Source organism: Fopius arisanus, unplaced genomic scaffold (genome assembly GCF_000806365.1).
Source record: "Fopius arisanus strain USDA-PBARC FA_bdor unplaced genomic scaffold, ASM80636v1 scaffold00007, whole genome shotgun sequence".
Lineage (NCBI taxonomy): Eukaryota > Metazoa > Arthropoda > Insecta > Hymenoptera > Braconidae > Fopius > Fopius arisanus.
Genome location: NW_011887746.1, coordinates 870,623 through 891,803, shown reverse-complemented (window position 1 = coordinate 891,803; position 21,181 = coordinate 870,623). Strand labels below are relative to the sequence as shown.

The window sequence follows — 21,181 nt, the reverse complement described above, 5'->3', positions numbered from 1 at the left end:
ATGGCGACAGAAAATCATTAAGAACAATGAGGATTAGCCTCGGGAATTAAATAACAATTAAATAATAATGAGCGGACATTTAATGACAGATGTCACAGGTTCGAATTCATTCAGGAATTCGGGAAATAAAGTATTCAGGAATTCAGGGTCTAATGAAAAATAGACAAATCGAAATGCTGTTCAATTGAATTTTTTTCCAGACATTCCGAGATATTAATACAAAAAATTGATGGAAAAATGGTGAAAGAAAAAATTGGCGAGTCTATTGAATTGTCAATGTGTGCATACCTGTCCAGATTTCATAATTGACACCGCGAGATATATTTGCGCGGCTTCGACGAGAGCAAGTATATGGCGCTTCTTGACATTTAAATTCAACGCAACTTTATGGGCATCGAGTGAATCACGTACATACTGCGGTTTGCAGAGGAGTTCGCGTCATATCGCATACAAAATATCCATTAACATAACACCAGGCTTTTTTTTTACCCCTTCCGTTTCTCTCGACTTATCCAATGCTGCGAGCAAAACGCCAAGCGATCGTACGTGCCGATGATAATCGATTCTACTTTCATGACTTTTCATTTGATTGTTCATTTTTTGGGAAGGAGGGCCTCAAATTCTCATTATTATCAACGATTAAATTACCTTTACAGTTAATTATTGCTCGGAAAGTCGTTTTGTCTTGGATGTGGAGAATTGCCGATTTTTTTTATTAAGACTAGAAATCTACGGAATTTTCTAAATATTTTCAAGTGGTTATTTCTTCGAGTGGTCAGTGCACGATTAGCTAAAGGGCCCAGAGATGTATCGCGTGCAGGGCCTTGTAAAATTAGAAGGTAAAAAGTGGTTGTGCGCTCATGCGGGGTTTGACCGATTTGCGTTACAATTCCCAAGGTCCCGACTTTTCTCCCCCACCAGGCAAAAAACGATTTCTTTTTCCGATGCAGTTACTAACTCGCACTTTAGCCTTGCCAAAGACTAATTCTGATCTAATCTCCGGTGATTATGATTAACGACGTGTGTTCGATTTGAAAAAAAATCGGTTTCTAAATTCATTTTCCGTTTGAAAATTCGCCGAACTTGTCGATCTGAATTATCACTCGATTATTCCGCAATGAAAGTTTTTTCAAATTCAATTTTCTCTTTTTTTATTTTTAATGAATTAGTTTTCGAAGAGACAAAATGAGAAACAAAATGAGCCGTCGGATTTTTCTCTCCTCGATCTTAATGCAGAATAAACTTAATATTGCGATGTTAATACAGATATTGCGATATGCACTGAGGAGGATCGACAATATACCAATCATCCATGCATACACGATTCCGTCCTCGGGGATAATACATCTAGCAATTTACATTTATTTATTCTCTTTTTGCAACGCGATCTCGCGTGACTCTTTAATTCTCTGGATTGCTGAAACCGTCTTACATCTGAAATAGGAAATTGAATAATGGTATGTCTACATCCACGATATGTGTCAAATCATTTTGATTGTTTGTTGGAAAAGAAAATCACGCTAAATTGATAATTTCAAGATTTCGTCATCCAAAATCGAATTTAATGCCAATCTTTTGAAAATTACTAGTCATCTGTCATCTGAAAATTCTTGTCAAATGTCCAGAATTATTTTTCCTCAAGAACTCACACATTTCTCGCAAAAACTTATTCAATTTTTATTATTCTTCTTCTTGTTTGTATTGTTATTATTATTATTATTTTCATTATTATTCGTTTTATTATTATGCATAAATGATAGAAAAAAAATTTTAAATAATATTTAATAAATAGTACTTTCATTTTATGTTATGCTGTGTAGTGATATTTATCGATAATTTTTAAATTTTAATTATAAGTTCTATTGTTTTTATTCGGTCGACATATCCCATACCAGAGAGAGAATTTTCACGTACGTGTGGCCACCGAACCGACAAATATACAGTAAAAGAGGAAGATGGTTGCCAGTTGGCACACGGAAGTTACCAACACGTATGAATATTTTCAGGCGCCATACATCTACTTGCGGTAAATTTTCCCCCTTTTGTGTACGTTTGTGAACGGATATGCCGACGTCCCGCCGATAAAATTGGAGCCAGGACTCGTGTAATTGGCCACCGACGAGACATCCTTGGTCTCTGCGAAAATATATATTCACTCTCTTTGTTACAACAATTTACGTTTCACATGGAGCCACCATTGGAGTGGGAAAATTTCGTCATTTGTCTGCTGTCTAGACTAGACAATCGGGAGGTAATTTAAATGAAAATATTTACCAGAGACTAAAGATGTACAAAGTAAGGCCCAAACTCAGCCCCAGACTCAAGTCAGCATTACAATTTCCTCTCCGCGCAATATTTCCCTATTTTTCCTAACATGGAAAACATTTCCGAGTAATAAATCCCCGCAGTTTCAGTAGGCGATAAAATATAAATATAAAAATGAGAATAATAAAAATATGAAATGGAAAGGCTGAATTAGGCTGTAAGAATCAGTTTTTCCATTTTATAGTTTCATTTGTAATTTTTTTTCGATATTCCTTTTAAATTTTTTTCTATTATTAAGAAAAATGGTTTTCGTGTGACGAGGAATTGTACGAAAATGTGGACAAATGGTGTCTGTGATCTAACGCCAAAGGGAGAGACGAGGCGGCACTGCGACGCGACTCGTCATGCACGCATGAATACGAAAACCCAGTAGTTGTGTTTGTATATTACACTTTCTTTCTCTCTCTAGGCGCCACCCCTCGTTTTTCAATGTACATAAGGCACTTACGTCTTTCACCCGTTGCATTACAAACCCTGTTAGTATCGGGAAAAAAAAAATGTATTTTTCTCTCATGTGTGCGCATTCGTAAGCGTTACGTCCGGCGAAACGTCGGCGCTCGCGTTATTTCGTTTCGCTTCTTTTTACGACAGCTCTTGATGGCTTTGTTCTTTGTTGCCTCCAACCGTTTTTATCCACTCACTCTTTCTCTTTCAAGTAACATGCAAAAACATCTTGCGGATAATGAGAAAATTTACGGAATTTTTTTTCTGATTTTCTGGTCTGAGGTCATGACCTCGACGTTTTCATGGGGCGATGGGTTTTGTGGGTCGTGAGGGCCAATTTTGGGGGCAAATGGGTCAAACATTTGGAGATGCTCTCTAATGACCGCTAAAAAATTTCCTAGTGACAATTAAGATTTCTTTGAATTGTCGAGATTGATAGAGGAATATTAGGAGTAGATAATGTTGTGGATTTAGTTTTAAATTTCTCTGGTTATCGACTGGGGTCCGTCTCGACCCCAGAGCACTGAGTCACCTCTGTCTCCTCCCGTTCACTTTTACTGGCATAATTAATTTTAATTGCTTTTCCTAGACTATGACGAAAGCTGAAGTTTCTTCCGCGAAATGCGATAGCTTATCGCGCTTTATTAATAAATAACATATTGAACCGAGAGATATCAACAGAATTCGAAATCTCTCAATCCGCGAGCACAAGACACGCCAAGTTTTTCTCCCGAGAGAGGGAAAATGTTAGCATTAATGATTTGACGTTAATTTGCTGTTAATTATTGCTGTTTTTGAAGGTACAGTCTCTGCAATTCACGCTAGAGGAGAACGCACAGCCCCTGCCTGAAGGAATAAGAGAGAATTCAAGATAATAAATCTATTTTAATGAAAAATGATGAGGGAAACGGGTGTTACATGTAAATGTACATATTTTCACCTATTTTGAAGATTATTCCGTGTGCCCACACCCCACATTCTCGGCGCTAACGAAAGCGTCCAAGTCTCCGTAACTCCGGTTTTCTAAAAATCGTCAGCCCCGATGGTTAAACCCTAAAGAAACCGATCTAAAATTGCAGTGGATTCATTCGAGCTCCAGTTTATCATAAAAATCATCCCAATCCTTCATTTTCGATTTCACAACCGTCTCTGAAGGATTCGCGCTCAATTTTCGCAATTCTTAGACTGTCATGATCTCACATCCGTCATTTCAAACCCGAGAGATATCAGAATGGTTTTTCAACGTGATGCCCTCACGACTGAATTAATCCCTCATTACCCTGCGGCCTGCGCGCGCCGTCCACTACAACGCGTGGCCAGCATTACTGTTGCATATCGAAGAAAAAAAAAATATATAACACCCGGCGTTTTACTGGGCGACTAGACGGCGCCAAACTACCGGCAAGTTTCAATATTTATCATTTCCTGAGTGGAAAATTTGCCGGTGGAGGGGAAAAGTCTCGCAAATCATCTGTACCAATGGGCGGAGGGGGGGCAAGGGGGATTATTTCAGGGGGAGGGGGAGAACTGAAAAAACTGTCGAAATAGTAGGGAATAGACGCGTCTTTGTTGCAATCCTGGCGAACGTGACCGATCGCGTTATTAATGCCTACTAGCTATTTCGCCCCCTTCGTAACCAGCCCGTCTCGGTCAACGGCCATTGCGCAAGCATCGCAATTCCCACCGCACGAATGAGCGAATTATTCAGTACTTCTGGCGCACGTGCCCCATGCACTTGATTTTTCCCCAAATTTATTCAATTTTTTCGACACTTAAACCCACTTTGGCTCAAAATTTTTAATGCATCAAATTAATTCCAATTCCTTATCCAATTTCAATCCCTCAAACTAGTATTGAATTAAACTAAATTTCACAGATATTAAATTAACAACTTCAATTTCTTGAAGCCATTTTTTTTATCAGTTATAAAATTGACAAAAACAACGACTGATTGGCTGTAGTTATTACTTTTACTGTGATAATTAATGAATCTTAATTAATGAGATCAATTAGAATTCATTTTTATTGATTGATGAATTGAAAAATTTTGGGGTGATTTAAAAAAGTGATGAAAGACGTTCAGTCATTATTTAACCCCTGAATTTCCCTAAAAATTTTCTCGCACGTGCGTTCAACACTTGAAGTTTTTCCCCCATATCCTCCCGACATTTTTTCCTTCCGAGCTCCAATTACAGTTATCGTAATGGAGCACCTGTCTGATTGGTTTCTCCCCATAATGACGTGAAGAAAAAAAAACGCTCGACCATCAGCTGAAATGCCTCTAAATTAATTACAAAAGATCGGGTAAAATATGGGATAGCGGAAATCAGGGAGTGAGGGCAACGAAGCGTAAGTGCCCTGTGTTTTTTTAACATCACCGCATATTATTAACTCCCTTATCTTTCCGTTAACAAAAAGGTATAACATTTGTATCGGCGCCGGCGCGAAACAAGGTTTATCGCTTTAACTTGACCCCTCAATGGCCTGAATGCAGGGATTTATATATATATTTTGGTCATGTATACCCTTTCGAGCTTTTACATTTCGATCCATTTCCTGTTTCCTTTAATGCAGAAGTAGGTGAACTCAGTTAGTTGCAACGTTATAAGACTACGATATTACAGATTTACACATTTTTCTTAAAGTTATGTAAAGCTTTTCAAGTTTTACCAAGTTTCAACAAACTGTTGTGTTTTAGTTAATTCAACTAGCAGTTAGTTGAAAATGAAGATAAGAATATACAGATATGCTGTGGTTTAATGCAGGGATTTATAACTACAATCTAATACAAATCGATGAATCAATGAACGGTAAATTTTCATGATTCTCATCGACTCCTAAATCCCTGAAATAAAAACACTCCAATTCTCAAATCATTCAAATGTCTCATTCATATTTTCAATCCCAATTATCTAATCAGTTTCCCCAAACCAGATAATCAATCCCCATAATTTTTCACATTGCAAAAACAATTCCGTAATCCACCGAAGCAATAAAAAACAAATCGTTTGTTAAGAATATTTACTAACCATATGATGGTTGATCTTATACTAACGAAAAGAAAGAGGAAAGGGGAGAATACCGATGTAAAACAAAGGAGAACATTTGTAACATCAATGGAATAAACAATAATAATAATAATACTAACCATATGAAAAAGTATTTGACATTAGTGAATATTATGGGAGTATTTATACAGTGATTGCCGGATTTATTGATGCAAAGAAAATATATTTAGGAAAAGAAATTTTCTGCTGAGTGTGTACCCCCGTCGACTTAAAAATACCCACAACTAATTAATGAATAACCTCACCATAATCCTTGTCAGTCCTCTCCTCAGTATCACCAAGTACCTCATAGTCCCCCAGATCAAAACCCACGGATGCAGCCCTGGTGATGGTAGTTAGGGTGGCAAAGACAAGAAAATCCTGCGGCCACATGTTACTCACTCAACTAATTACAGAAACAGGCCGATCCAACTGGTGCATCAATAAAAAAAGAAATATTGTATCTTCAATAAAACCAAGAGCAACAGTCGATAGTCCGTACGAGCATATCCCCGAGACGATTCAATACCGATTGATCACAACTGCTCCACCGTTGAAATACAAAACTGATCCGTTAATCCGTTGTACAAATAAATAATGGTGGTCTAATTTGTCTGGTTGGTGGGGATGTTTAAAGAATTACGAATCCCCGGTAAAATGGGAAAAATCCTTGTCCAGAGGTGGTGCACATCACCGGTCGACGGAGGAACGCTCACTGATACTTTTTAAATGTTACGAATTGAGTGGCGCGCCGATCCCCACCTCTTGGCCCTCAAGCTTTTGTCTCTGAATGTGTTTGTAAATGTGTGAGAGCTCTCGTAGGTCTATGCTTTGGCTGTCTCGAATCCGCCTGTCTGTGTACACAAGGAGAGCGAGACCACCTGATTAGGAGCGGTGGCGGTGAGACAGAGGGGAAAACGCCACTGGCGCCTAGAGGCACAGACGCCAGTTATTTCTATGTGTTATCTGTGTATATGTGTTGTGCATGCACATATGCATCTGGCAACTTTACTCAGACCCTTCCCCTCTTACCCCTCTTTCCACTCGTCGTTGCTTGTCTCATGCCGTTTGTGTATGTAGCAAACCCGCCGCCGACCGTCAGCCTCTTATCCAGACTGTCGGATTGCTCATTTAGAAATGTCGTCCCGTTTTTAGGAGAACCTTTTTTTCAAACTCGGGGTTGCAGAAAGGGTTTTTTTTCATTGTCATTATTCAGAGGTGATGTGCAGAGGGGAGGTGCTTCGTTAGAATTTTTTTTTAGTTTAATCGACGGTTTTGAGAGCGCGTTCGGAAAGGGTGGGGAGTCTCTCTAGCTCATGACTCGATCGGCTATTACGATTTTTTAAGGTCCGCTTGACTTGATGGATTAGCCAGGCAGAAAATTCGTTCTTTGGTTGAGAAGTGTTTTTCTCAAGTGCGAAAGATTTTTTTTTATTTCAATTTTTTCTATTAATGGGGATTGATATTTCCAGGGGATGATGATGAAAGTTGCGCATCCCCGTAGGGTGGGTTAATTAAGGATTTTTTCCCGGTTTTTAATCAACGATTCAAGGGGTGCGATGGGCGAGGGTGGGGAGTCTCTCTAATTCATGTTTTCCATATTACCCCAGAAATCGTTGGAAATTAAAGAAAACCTCAAGGCATGTTTCTAAAAAACAACTTCTTCATTTAATTCCACTCATTCCTGTCCATTGACCAACCGATAAAAATCGCAACCGATCGTTATCCATTATGTACGAAGTCGTTGGGATGACACGTTTCGAGAATGAGAGAATGAACCCGAGAAATGCGCCCCCGTGGGTCTTCTCCATCTTCTTCATCTCCTTTCTCCCCTTCCACATTTCTACACAGCCCGATTGTCCGTTTAAGAGCGGTGATTGATTCCCATGTGCCCGTATATAAACCCCAAAGTAAATGCCGGTGGACGGTTTGATCGAGGATGCGAACACCTGGCAGCCAACCAGACGCGAGGGCAATTTAATTTATGGCCTAAACCGTATTTTCCACTCAGCGAATTATTCACTCAATTGCATTCTCCAATTTTTACCCCTTGACAACACCTACATACTTTTTGTCAACAAACATCACTTTCCAATTGCTCGGAAATTAAATAAGTCAATCAAAAGTTGTCGGAGCTACCCGACTAATCCACAATTCTTCACTTAACCCCCTTTTTTCGGTCAATTGCATTATTGTTAAATAATATATTATTATTAATGTATTATTTAAGGATGGAAAAAAATTGAGTGAACAAAGTTTACTATTATTATTTTATTAATGATAATAATGATAATCATGATAATAATGATAATGATGATAATAATGATAATAATAATAATAATTTTCCTGTATTTGTTTTAAACATTTGAAAAATTTATAAAACTTAAGACTAGAAGAAACTGGAAAATTATTGGGCATTCATGAGAACGAAAATTTTCTCGGCCGTTATTTTAATTAGATTTTTAATACCGAGAGGTCATTAATCAGAAAATATTGTTAATGGGATTAAAAAACTGTAATTGCGACCTCCGGAAGTATGACAAAGTTTTAACTCAACATGTCTAGAGAGGTTGAAGTGGTCATCGAAATTCAACGTCGATGACTCATATTTGCTTGATAGTTTGCGTGGTTGGATTTAAACCTCGGACACTCGAGTGATTTTTCAAGAGTCACCCTCTTCAACAATCCAGAATGTTTTATTATCAAGCACCAGACATGAGCGCGTGAGAAAGACACGATTCACTCAAGTGGCGCTTAACATGAAATTGAAAAAAAAAATTTGAAGATTGAGCAAATATTTGGAAGCAGATGAAATTCGCTGAAGCCATTGCTATTTCCGATGCTTTATAAATAAATCATTGATACATGCAGAGCATGCTTTTCATTTCAGAGAGTGATTTACACACCGTGTATTCAGTTTTTCGGTGAAATTGTTTAATCAACTATTGAAACATTTATCTCAAGGAGAACCTTTTTTTCAAACTCGGGGTTGCAGAAAGGGTTTTTTTTCATTGTCATTATTCAGAGGTGATGTGCAGAGAGGAGGTGCTTCGTTAGAATCCCTTTTTCTTTTAGTTTAAAGTAGTTATAAATATTATAAAGTAGTTATCTGTTAGTTTCAAGTAGTTATATTGACAATTAGTCCACCGGGAAGTTCAAACACTCGGCCTTCCACGGAAGTTGAATTTACACCGAGGCAGGGCAAATTCAAAAACAAACTCTCGATGAGAAAAAAACGTCTCGAGGTAGAAAATTGAGAAGAAAAAAATGGAGAATTGAGATAAAAAAGTCGTGAGAACGACTCGAGATGACGCCTAAAAGGATTCGCTTGTATTTCCGATAGGCTCTGAATGGAACCGGATAATTTGCCAAATCCGTGACACTCCCTGGAATTCCATTAACGTTCAAAATAATTACACTGGAGGCATTATTTTCAAAAAAAAAGGATAACTATTTTTATTGCAATATTATTAAAAATTTGTAAATGACTCGCATGATTTTATTTTTACCGCTAATTTGTTGCATTGAATTTTGATTACCGAGGACTAGTTGATGTTAATTAATTATAGTAATTAATCAATTATGCATAGGGACTAACAATGATAATAATAATAATAATAATAATAATAATAATAATAATAATAATAATAATAATAATAATAATAATAATAATAATAATAATAACAACAATTGCAATAACTAAATATATTTTGATAAATACATAATTTTTTTTTTATATAAATTTTCAAATAATTATAACATCTGTATAAAAATATTTTGTTTTTATGTTTTAAATTTAAAAAATCCATTATTGTCAAATATTTTATTTATTGAATAAACTTTTTGCATGTTATTCTCCCTGATCATTAAATACTAGTCATTAAATACTAGTAAATAATAAAAAAATTCGAAAAATGCCTTATCTGCGTGAGAAAGAGATAGTCGCGAGATGTAACTAATGTCGATGATTCGTCTGAGGACCGGTGGTCCCTCCGGATATCGCTATCTCCTCTCAATTCGCCTCCCGGTGAAATAAATAGAAAAAACAACGAGTTCGGAATATTCGGGACGAAAAAAAAAGTGCGTCATCAAAGTGCACACAAACCGAACCTCTGAAAAGATAGTATTTTTGGTGTATTTCGTGGAAGATAGGAAACGATGGCGAAACAACTCGGGGGAAGATAGTAGAAGGTGGGTTCTGACATTCTTGAACTCGAAAACCCACTTAGCCCTCGAGATTAGAGGGTCCGGGTACGGACGGAACGTGGGCAATGAAAGGGCCCAAAAAATGGCATCGTCAAAAACTGTAAACCCATTTAAACGAATTGTTTTGTTGCTATTCAATTCTAATTTTTTACTGGTGAACTTCAGCCGAGAGTTTGTCCGTTGGAACTTCCGCTTGTTTAATGCTTGATTGTTACTTGAATTGTTTTAATGACGGATTTTTAGGTGGAATTGATGCGGCAGTTGCAGACGGTATGGAATTTTTTTTTTTAGTGTTTTAAAAAATAACCGTGGGTTCTATCTTGAGTGAGCGGCACGAAAAAGGCAGAGGTGGGCTTGCTGATAAGAGGGCGGCTCCGGATGGCTTTTACGTCGTTACGTCGACGGAATGAAAATTATGGTGGTACCGGGGACAAAAATTAATGTGGACAAAGTCCAGTTTTATATAAATTCCTGCAATTAAATTTTCGTTTGCCAACAGTTTTTTTTATCAATGAAAATTATGAAACTCCAGTTCACTTACCGATTACACCGAGACAAAAATTCTGCCAAATACATTTCTTCCCACCCACAATTTTTTAAAATATACAGCCAAAATTAATGTTTTCTCGTTTTTATGGACAACTTGCCGGGGATTGACGTGATAAAATATAGTGTTTTTTTTTGTTGTCATTATTTAATAACTCACCAAATTTCAAGGTGTGGAGAATATTTTTCTGCGCCTTTTCTAAACTTTTAAAAAGAATCACAAAATGGTACAAAAAATCCATAAAAATGATTGCACCCCCACAAATATTCATGAGCCATTAAATAATAACAAAACGCAAAAACGTTATATTTTTTTAGATTAATCCTAAAGGTGGGATATCCTTAATTCCAAATTGAAACCACTAGTTTCCCCCAACCGACGACGAGAAAGAAAATCAATAGAAGAAAGAAAAACCTCAATTACTAAACAACGGATTGAAAATATTAAAACAATTGTGTTTCGATCTGTCGATGCACTGACCCCGATCGACAGGTGAATTTAAAATTCCCGGAGGGTAATGGAAACATTGGAAAAGCTCGAAAAGAAAATATATCCATTCATTTAAGCCTCAGGCCAGTCCCCTAGGTGCTCACACGCCGCTCGTTACACCTCCCATAGATATAATATATCCATTATATGACTAGAAAGTGCAAAACAGATTTAAAAAAACATTGAAGAAAATTTTTGAAAAGTGTAATACTATAGATTTCTCCCATAGGGAAATCAATTGGTATAAAATAGCCGAATTAACCTAGATCGGGCGATCTAAATATTCTCATGTCATCGCGTAATTGAAAATTCCAGGGGAATACGAGCGGAAAAATTAAACCCTCCCCCACCCCTCTCCCCCCCTTATATTTGCTTTGGCTTTCACACGAGGATCGGTACGAGGCAATTAATTTGCCCGGCGCCGTCACTCGGTTCCACTTGAATTTGCATTGCGCCCAACACACAAACAGTTCTGGTTTTCTCAGTTACATTTATCGTCGCATGCACATACACCGATGACCAGTGGCATGATCGCCCGCGCATATCTCCGTGGAACGAGACGCTAATTATAAAATCCCGTGTGTACACAGTGCACCAATAGCCCACGCCCGATGCTGTTTATTACGAGCCTTTGAGAGACGTTGAGAAGTGGAAAATAAAGGATTGCAATGGGTTGCATTGAAGGCTGGAGCAAGAAAGGTCGAGTGCGATATAATCTGAACAATTGTGATTTTATTTCCGGTGGTTTTGGGTGAGGGGCTGTCGATTTTTCAAAAACCGGAGTTATGGAGACAAATTTTTTTTTTCATTTTTCTCGCATGGGCGAACATTTTTAATTACTCTAATAAATTATATCAGTAATTCATGAATTTAATTAATGATACTATTGATTGATTGATTTGATTAGTAGAATACATTATATTGTTAATTAAATTAATATATATATTAATTTATGTAGTAAGAAATTTAATGAAAAATCAAAGATCTTGACAAGTCACTTGTGAATCATTTTTCAACACACGCAAGCCCTTTTTATCCTCTTTTACCCTTTTTTTTCAGATATGCAGACAGGAGGATTAAATCGGTATTGCAAAATGCCGATAATTAACCAGCAGATACGCATAAACTCATACGTGTTTATACATCGGTTCGTTCCCTTTGTGATCGAATCGTGAACTAATTAAAGGGACTAACATGTCCTCTCCGACCAACGGGGAATACCCGATCTTGATCTACCGATTGGGCATGCGCATGGCCCTGTCTGCCAGATAAACCGATACAATCTCTCGAGAATTGAATTTCATAAAAAAATACGGAACAACTGTACCTTCAGTCAGGTGGATTTTTTTTTTATTTTAACATGGAGTAATGAGACAGGTGCTTTTTCCATCGCGAATGTGAGGATGAGACACCGAAACCGGTAACATTCCACCGGATTGCAAGCGTAACTCCAAATATATGAATTAACATCTTTGTTATTGAAAATTATTTAATGAACCGTAATAAATACCGTATCATATAAAATGATAACTTTTTGAAAGAAATTAAATACCATGATATAATATATATAATATACTACATATACTGTATATATCTGTAAGAATAAGCATACGAATAAATAAATAATAAAAATATACATCAAATTTCGATGGAATTAAATGTGTACTGTATATTATGCACTAGAAAAAAATTGGAAACTATTAAAAATTATTTTCTCAGTCGAAACATGCATTCCTTTTTTTCGATGTATCATGCCATAAAAAAATTGTTTAATTACTTGTTTAAACAAAAAATTGGTGCTTTTTTTTCACCACTAATACATACCATAAAATACGCGCGCGTTAGTCCTAGTAAACAGAAAAAGTTAAGAGTAAATAGTGAAAATTCATAAAAAATTTCACCATAAAATGGAGAAATCAAATAAAAGATATCCTAGAAAATGAACCCTCTCATAAATACAACCGACTAAAAAAAAACCGATATCACAATCTCCTGTTCACTAAATTCTGCACTCAAGTCACGACTCACTGACTTGATCCCGATATACATTCGAAGTAATCGTGGGTGTCAATCCGGATCTCTCGTACAAACTCGTAAATGGGATTATACGCTTGTCCACACGCCAGGACACACGCAAAAAAAAAAGAAAAATTAAAAAAAAAACAATAGCAAACTGATATATTTCCACCAACAATGGTACCATTTTATTATCCCCAAGACACGAGAGAATAAAACCGTTACGCATATGCAGATAACGAGTACTTGTTGATAAAGTTCATGACCCTGGTTTACTGGGACGAATGAACCATGTACCGAGAGCACAACAATTTCTCATTGCTCTTCCCCCAAATGCCTTTTTCATGTACAATGTAATTTATTTCACTGTTAACAAAATAAGTAATAAAAAAAAATCACCCCACGACCGAGGGGCATTATATATTTTAATGTATTATCGGGCATGAAAGAATAAAGAGCAAATGCAGAGTAATCAACGCTTGTTCACATTAATTAGAGGAGTCTTCGGAGAATACCGAGTAAACCTCTCGCGATTATCTCACCAAGGTTATCTTCACCGACTGTACCAAGAACAAAAAAGAGAAAGGGTTCAACGATTTATATGTACATATTCACTTTATTGTGCGTTAATTCAACAGTTGCTTTGACAAAAAAATTGTTCATTCAATCGACTTCAAGACTTTGGGGACATGCACCCGGAAATTTATTTATTCATTCATATTTTCTACTTCAGAGTTTATGATTCGAATAAATAAATTTGTATTCTAAACAATGTAGACAAATACTTGTTTATATTGTTAATAAAAAATAGTGAAACCCCGAAATCAATGGAGCCCCAGGAAAACCGTGAGACAAACCCATCGAATGCGTCAAGCGTCTCCCCAAAAAACAACAGAGAAAAATAAACAAATAAAAGAAGACATTTCGTGTGATTATCTTCCCTTAAATTACCCCCTCGGCATTACTGCACTCTCTGGTGGATTCTTCATGCGAAAGAAGAAGGAGAAGATCTTCCGCAAAGCAATGCCTCGGGTCCCCCTCGGGCATGTCTTCTTAATTGTTAATGGGAGTTACGCCCATCTGGATCCTCCGGGAGAAAACGAGTTTCAAGAGGCTTTGCGAAGAGAAAAATAAAAAATAATAATCAGTGGAGAAGAACTCGAGTCCAGTCAGAGTCGAGCAAATAATTAAACGAAAACTAGTGGAAAATGTTAAATTAGTAATGATTACCAGATGAATTGTGACCGAATTATTTGTATGACTTTGTGGGAATGATTGGATTAAAAAAGGGGTGGAAAAAAAAACTAGAATCTCCAGGGGAATCTAGTCAACGGACTTTATACGACAGATAGAGATGACTCGTTATCGCAAGCCTGTACCGAGTTATTGCGCCTTTATTGCAACTCTTGTCATAACCGCTGGGTATTAACGGGTTGTCGTTATACTCAATTGGTCCTCTCTCTATCCCAGACATAATCACTCCCTCATTTTAATATTTTATTTAAAAATGAGGAATACTGAAGGAAGCAAGAAGTGTCAGGGTGTCGTGATGTTCAGGCAACGACTGGAGCTGGAATGCACAAGAGAACGAGTTAATGATCGATAAAAATTGGTTACATTGTGATTACGATCGGTTTTTTTATATTTTTTTAAAATAATTTTTATGGTAATGATGGCGGCACTTACTCATCGACGAAGCACTGGAATCTGGCGCGCATAACAAGAGTTTACGGTGGGACGGAAGTGCACCAGTTGTTGGTATCACGTGAATCGAAATTTCGTTTGTGGGATTTCCCCTGGGGCCTGAATTTGTCGATGCTGGATGACCTGTTAATGTCCGCAGATTGTGGCGACAATTGCTAATGATGTAACTGGCCACCTGATTGTACAATTTCAATCATTAATCACTAAATCTTACAAATTAAAAAGTTCATTGTGTTTGGCTGTCATTAATCCAGGAATATCCCATAAATTAACAGAGATAGCGAAATCTTTGTATAGACCTTTTTTACAGTTTACAAATCGCTCTGCAAAAAAGGTATCCACCAAAATTTCAGTATCTACCTTCATTTAGGAGGTATCACCTGGTGAAGGCCCTGATATTATTTCTTTTCAACCATCGAATTCAATCTTGAGTTTTTGCATCTCTGCCTGAGTTGCAGTTTTGGTTTAACACCAGTTGACGCGACTTCTCTCGAGAGAATGATTACGTTAGATTATGGCATTATGGATTAGTCTTGGGGGAATTTTAGAGGGTACAACATCCTCTCTTGAGCTACCGAATTCAATGTTGAGTTATCTCTACCTGAGTTGCGATTTTCATTAAAAATTTCATTTTCGGAGAAAAGTCTTACGGAGGAAATAATGAAGAGAATCAGAAGAGCAACACCGAGCCAGAAGTACCAAGCCTCCCAGAAGTGCTTGGGTGTGTTTCGCTGTATGAGGAAGCAGCACTGTGGCTCACAACAGCAGTACAGACAAATATTATTACTATGACATGGTACAGGCTTTATTGTTCCTGGTCCTTCACTCGTATTATTCCCCTTGGTATCGACACTGCATTCGTAAGCGAATCGCGCCATTCCCATGAGTTTGCATGCTATCCGGCATACAACTATTTTTTTCTTTTCCTCTGGCACTCAGCCAATGTTGAACTTCCTCACTTCTTCTTCAGGGCAAGATGCTCACTCTATCTTGAAACGTGAATCTTTATTATTTTACGGTTCGTTGGTTTCCACTCCTTGCCAATTAATCACTAACCCTCTGCAACATCTAATTATTCATGTTCTCACTTATCGGGGGATCTGTAGATCGAGGAAGCTTTAATCACTAGATGGGATTTTTATTTTGTACATTTTGATTTTCAAATGGAATTTATTCGGTAGCTAACAGGTAAAATCGCTCAAGTCAAAAGGGAAGAACTAATGATCGATTTGAAGAAACTTGAGATTTTTCGTTGCCAGTGGATTTTTATTTTTAATTGCAATCGAAATGTTTTTTGGAGATTCTTCAATGAAGGTGGTAGAGGGATTACCGATTTTTTTTATTATCATGTGTAATTGAGATTAGATTTAGATTACGAGCAATTGTACGGCTTGGAGTTTAATTTTACCTGAAGGAAATTGTTGGTGACTTTGGCAGAGTAACTACTGGCACTGGCATGACGACCGGCTTTGAAAAATCGATTTGTACTAGTAGCTGGCATCTAATCACGCACGACAAAGTAAGAATCGATATTGCTAGACCACAAGTGACCACTCGGTGCTGATACCGATGAAATATTCACGAGGGGTTGTAGTCGGGTATGAAGAATTCAAGGGTGATGATAGTTCGGTATTAGCGGGCTATCAATAATTTTTTCTGAGGACATAAGCAATTGTAGGGGTTGAAGTCGAAGAAGTTTTTATAACTTTTTTTTTATCACGCGGTCTACGAAATTCGCAGTATCCGTTTAAGCGAAATATTTCGGGGAATCCCAGACATTTATGGCACTAGGAAATCTTGTGAATTTTCTTTTCAATTTTTTCTGGGGGAAGGGGAGGGGGAGGGGGCGCAGTAAGAAAAGCGATATGTTTATTTTTACGAAGCACTTTTTTTTAGAAGAAATAATTGTTTTTATAGAACTGTGTGGAAAATATAATTTTAAATAAAATCTGTATCGCGCTATGAATTTGAAATTAATTCTTGTGCGCAATGTCTCTACATGCGGTGGATGGTACATTACCAGAACCCTAGGTAACTTAGAATTGTGAGTAAACAACTCTTTCCAAGAAGAAACTAAAACCGGCGAGAGGTAATTGATACGAATTCTTGAGTCGTGTTTAATCCAGAGTAGAGAATTCAGAAGTAAATACAAAATCCATTTTATTGAAAATTCACATTTGCTTTAAACACACCGTAACACAAAATACACTGAGAAAATCCCGCAAAAATAATTTCTGTAATGGATTGATAAAATGAAATACATGAACCCAACTTTCCATTCTTCCCTGGGTTTTTCGGAAATATCTCCGACATTTTGAAAGATACGAATATTTCCGTAATTACCACTTGCATATTCCTGGATTTTCTTTACAAAAAAGAATCTGGCAAAAATAATGTTATCCCTCAGAGTTTCGTAGATATTTTCGAAAGACTCAAGATGAATTGTTTTGGTCTCTTTCTCTCTCTGGGATTTCTCGACGATCAATTAATAATTTCAATATCCCCCATTATCATGTGGTGGTGGAGGTGGTGGTGGTCCTCTAGGGAAGGGAGGTCTGAATTGAGGTGGAGGAGGTGGTGCTCCACTGCCCTGTGATACAGGTGGCATCGGATGTCTCCAGTTTGGTGGAGGTCTGGGTGGTGGTGGAGCAGGCTGATACCCAAATTGTCCCGGTGGTCCAGATGGTGGTGGAGGTGGTGGAAATTGTCCAGGTGGTGGCCAGTGAGCACCAGGTGGTGCCATCATTCGATGTCCCTGTGCCTGTGACGATGGTATTGGCATTGGTGGCAGTGGTGGCGGCATTCCAGGTGGCAGTGGTGGATGTGACATGGACATGGGTGGCAGGGGTGGTGGTGGAATATTCGAGGGATTGAATCCAGATGGTGGAGGTGGTACAGGTGGTGGTGGCGGATGTCCCATGGGCATTGGAGTTGCTGGTGGTGGAGGTGGTGGTACCACCATACCATGATGCATCATCTGGTGAGGTGGATGATGATGCTGGGGCTGGGGAATACCCGGAGCTGGCATACTCATGGGGGGAGCATCTGCAAACAGCTGGTGGGGCCTGTCTGCCTGGCTCAACGGATTCTGCGCTGCCAGGAGACGCTCAGCTGCACTGCCGTGACGTTCACCTTTGGCATCACGCTTAAACGCGTACGACACTGATATTGGACGGTTGCACAGGTACTGACCATTCATTGCCTCGATGGAGGCGTCCGAGGCGTCGAATGAGGCGAAATTAATGAAGGCAAAGCCTTTCGAGTTTCCGGTCTCTGGGTCTCGCATTATCTGGAGGTCAATGAGATTTTTGACAAATTCATTCAATCACGTACACGATTTTCATGGATTATCTATTTTTATTTACCTTGGGTGTTTGCAGAATCACTCCAAAAGCACTGAATGTGTCGTATAACAGCTTCTCGTCCACCTCAGGGTCCAGATTACCGATAAAAATATTAGCGCCGACATCCAGATTCTTCTGGTGAGCACTGGCTTTATTCACTCTGATTGGCTTCCCGTACAGTTTGATCATGTTCATGATTTTTATGGCGTAGTCAGCGTCCTCTTCACCCATAAACTCTACGAATCCATACCCCTGGTGCATCTGGGTGACTCGGTCCTTGGGCATGTGGACATTCACTAGAGAATGAGGTTAAAATTCTCATAAGTTTTATATTACTTTTGACAGGATTTCGTCTTCTGGTCATCTTTATTCTGAGATGTAGATTAATTGAGAGATAGCAATTTGTCAATTGACAATTTTACATTACCCACTGGTCCTGATTGGACGAACAATTCCCACATGAGGGACTCGGTGACTTTATCATCGAGGCCTCCAACATAAATCGTCGCATCTATATAAAAGTAATAAAATTATTTACAAATCCATGAGTCAGACTATATCGATATCATCAAAACGTTTGGTATAACCTATAAAAAATGCATTTGACAACTTCCCGAAAGGAGAACATAAAAGATATGTGAAATTCAATTGAATACATGATAAACGTAAATCGATTATGCCAAAGACGAAGAAATGAATATTGTTCCATTCATAAACTCTAAATAAATCATTAATTTACCTTGATTCCGTTCGGCAATTGGTCCGGCCGCCATAACTGAACAACCAAAATTTGTAATTACGAACAATCGATACCACACTCGACATCTCTTTGTATCGATATTTGTATCACATCGATATCTCTTCACAAAATTTGAGATTCACGTTTTTTCGATTATACACTTTGTTAATTAATTCTATCAATCAACAACAATAGATATTCTTCATTTAATTTTTAAAGATACTATCTAAGTTTTTATTTCCGCGCCAGGAGCATCTTGAGAATCAATTAATCGAGTTGAATCCACCGAATGAAAAAGATCGATTTTATTCGATAAATGTCGGTTGCCACAAGGAGTCATCATATCACCTCTCATCCAGAGAAAATTGTGTTCATTCGTTAAAAAAAATTTTGTATTGTCGCACAATAATTAGAGATGCCTTCAGCAGATGTTGCGATGCTCGTGGACATGGGATTCACGTTGTCCAAGGCGTAAGTCCTCTGATCACTGATCAAAACAATAACTTAACCCTAACGCTCAGCCGGGAATATATTTTCGTAATTTCTGATGTTTTTCCAGGGAAAAAGCTCTCCAGATGACTGGAAACAAGGGAGTGGAGCCTGCGATGGAGTGGTTAGTCATAATTCAACTGAAAATGAAAAGTCTTTCCCAAAAAACCAAATAAAGATAATTATTTCAAGCGACTATTTGAATTTTACCTGCAGTCGCAACCCTATGGTTTTCCACAATTCGTGGAATTTTTCCTCCGAATTTGATAGAGGGAAATTTTCTGTTTAGGTTACTCGCACATTCTGACGATGGTGAACCTAGTGCTGAGTCACTAGAGGTTCAGGCCTCAGGAAGTGCACCTCCGGAAGAGGCGAAATCCTCTGAAGCAACTGAGGAATCTGCAACAGAGGCTAAATCACTCAAATGCGATGTGTAAGTAATTCAATTTAATTATGTAAATTGATTGTCAACCTACTCTCTTTTATTTTTATACGCAATTTTTAATGTATGATTCCAGATGTGGGAAATTATTCAAATCCTCTCTGGAGGTTGAGTTCCACGCCACGAAATCCGGTCACGATAGTTTTTCAGAGAGTCTAGAGGAGAAAAAACCTCTGACTGATGAAGAGAAGAAGGAGAAACTTAGACTTTTGGAAGAGAGAATGAAACAGAAGAGGAAGGAGCGCGAGGAGAATGAGAAGCAAGAGGCTTACGAACGAGAGAAATTCAGGATAAAATCTGGGAAAGAGATTGCTGAGGCCAGGCGCAGGTAATTATAATTAGACTGTCTGAAAAATACCTCTGGATTAAACAAAATTGATTATGACAAATTATCAAATAATTTCGATTACAAAGTAATTCTCCCATTGAATCATTTGTATCCTCTACCTTTATTTCTTTCTATTTCTTCCTGTTCGCAGACTGGAGGAATTAGAAATGAAAAAGCTCCTGGAGCAACGGAAGCGAGAAAAAGAAGAGGACAGAATTGCTCGTCAAAAAATTCGAGAGCAAATTGAGGCGGATAAAGCTGCAAGACGAGCTAAACAAGCAGAAGAAAGTGGACAACCAGCTGTCTCTGCCACGAGTCCCACAACTCCCACTTCGGTGGCCCCTGCACCCAAACGGGATTACAATCAAACAAAAATTCAGGTGAATTGAGATAAGAAAAAAAAAAGAAATTCTTTATTCAATTGTTTCCTTGATTGTCGATGGTTTTTCAATGTTTTTTTTCTCTATTTCTGTTGCAGATACGTTTGACGAATGGAGAAACACTGACTCAGAGTTTTGGCTCCAAGGAGCAACTGTCAGCTGTTCGTTTGTACGTGGAAATGCACAGGACAGATCCGCCAGGGCCGTTCAATCTCATGACTAGTTTTCCCAGAAAAGTGTTCCAGACTGACGATTACGATGCGCCTCTGGATGTTCTTGGTAATTGTTGTTGTCATAAATTTATTGAATTATGGGATTTTGAATGCGTAATTCTTTTAATTGTGTGGTTTACATAAATTCTTGAAAAAATTAATTGTATGGAAATTGTATGGAATTCAAAATCAATGGGAATATTTTTTGTTACAGGTCTGGTACCATCAGCTGTCGTAATTGTACAAAAAAACGTAGAATGATGAAGGAGATGAACTGATGACAGAGACAACACTTCTCCACAGGTTATAAATATGAAAATAATTTCTTAATTAAGACATTTTTATTGATACTATTAATGTAAATGTGTCGGCATTGAAAATGCGATATCTTATGGGATTAAACTGAACTCGGTGAAATATAAACTCTATCCTTCGAGCTATCTCAGAGAGTTTTCTCAAAAAATCATCG

General features: G+C 37.8%; 4 protein-coding genes across 8 annotated transcripts in view; 1 reads left to right on the top strand and 3 right to left on the bottom strand.

Moving 5' to 3' along the window:
• Positions 1-6,545, bottom strand: part of LOC105273825 (BMP and activin membrane-bound inhibitor homolog) — a 15,285-nt gene extending 8,740 nt beyond the window's left edge. The window contains exon 1 of the mRNA XM_011316482.1: positions 6,083-6,545. Coding sequence (XP_011314784.1) covers positions 6,083-6,209 — 127 coding nt within the window. The 5' untranslated portion in view covers positions 6,210-6,545. The remainder of the gene's footprint in view (positions 1-6,082) is intronic.
• A 7,144-nt stretch (positions 6,546-13,689) lies between these two features.
• Positions 13,690-16,282, bottom strand: LOC105273824 (Outcome predictor in acute leukemia 1). Of its 5 annotated transcripts, none has more exons than XR_892947.1 (5): positions 16,187-16,282; positions 15,429-15,846; positions 14,761-14,953; positions 14,305-14,644; positions 13,690-14,188 (listed from the first exon to the last, which is right to left on the bottom strand). XR_892947.1 is itself a non-coding variant. In XM_011316481.1 (5 exons), the coding sequence occupies exons 3-5, from the start codon at positions 15,660-15,662 to the stop codon at positions 14,628-14,630; spliced, it is 444 nt and encodes a 147-aa protein (XP_011314783.1). In that variant the 5' UTR covers positions 15,663-15,763; positions 15,835-15,846; positions 16,187-16,282; the 3' UTR covers positions 13,690-14,627. The 5 variants fall into 5 exon arrangements, 3 of the variants coding, with proteins under 3 accessions (XP_011314783.1, XP_011314780.1, XP_011314782.1); XR_892948.1 differs by having other exon boundaries at positions 14,454-14,644; XM_011316481.1 differs by having other exon boundaries at positions 13,690-14,644; positions 15,429-15,763; positions 15,835-15,846.
• A 639-nt stretch (positions 16,283-16,921) lies between these two features.
• Spx (Spliceosomal protein on the X) lies at positions 16,922-18,897 on the bottom strand. The gene is made up of 4 exons (XM_011316477.1): positions 18,862-18,897; positions 18,550-18,633; positions 18,144-18,418; positions 16,922-18,067 (listed from the first exon to the last, which is right to left on the bottom strand). Exons 1-4 carry the CDS (start codon positions 18,893-18,895, stop codon positions 17,273-17,275), a joined length of 1,188 nt encoding a protein of 395 aa, XP_011314779.1. The 5' UTR covers positions 18,896-18,897; the 3' UTR covers positions 16,922-17,272.
• A 104-nt stretch (positions 18,898-19,001) lies between these two features.
• Positions 19,002-21,135, top strand: LOC105273822 (UBX domain-containing protein 1). The gene is made up of 7 exons (XM_011316476.1): positions 19,002-19,332; positions 19,421-19,474; positions 19,640-19,783; positions 19,869-20,120; positions 20,272-20,500; positions 20,599-20,779; positions 20,927-21,135. The coding sequence occupies exons 1-7, from the start codon at positions 19,277-19,279 to the stop codon at positions 20,971-20,973; spliced, it is 963 nt and encodes a 320-aa protein (XP_011314778.1). The 5' UTR covers positions 19,002-19,276; the 3' UTR covers positions 20,974-21,135.
• The last annotated feature ends 46 nt before the right edge of the window (positions 21,136-21,181 follow it).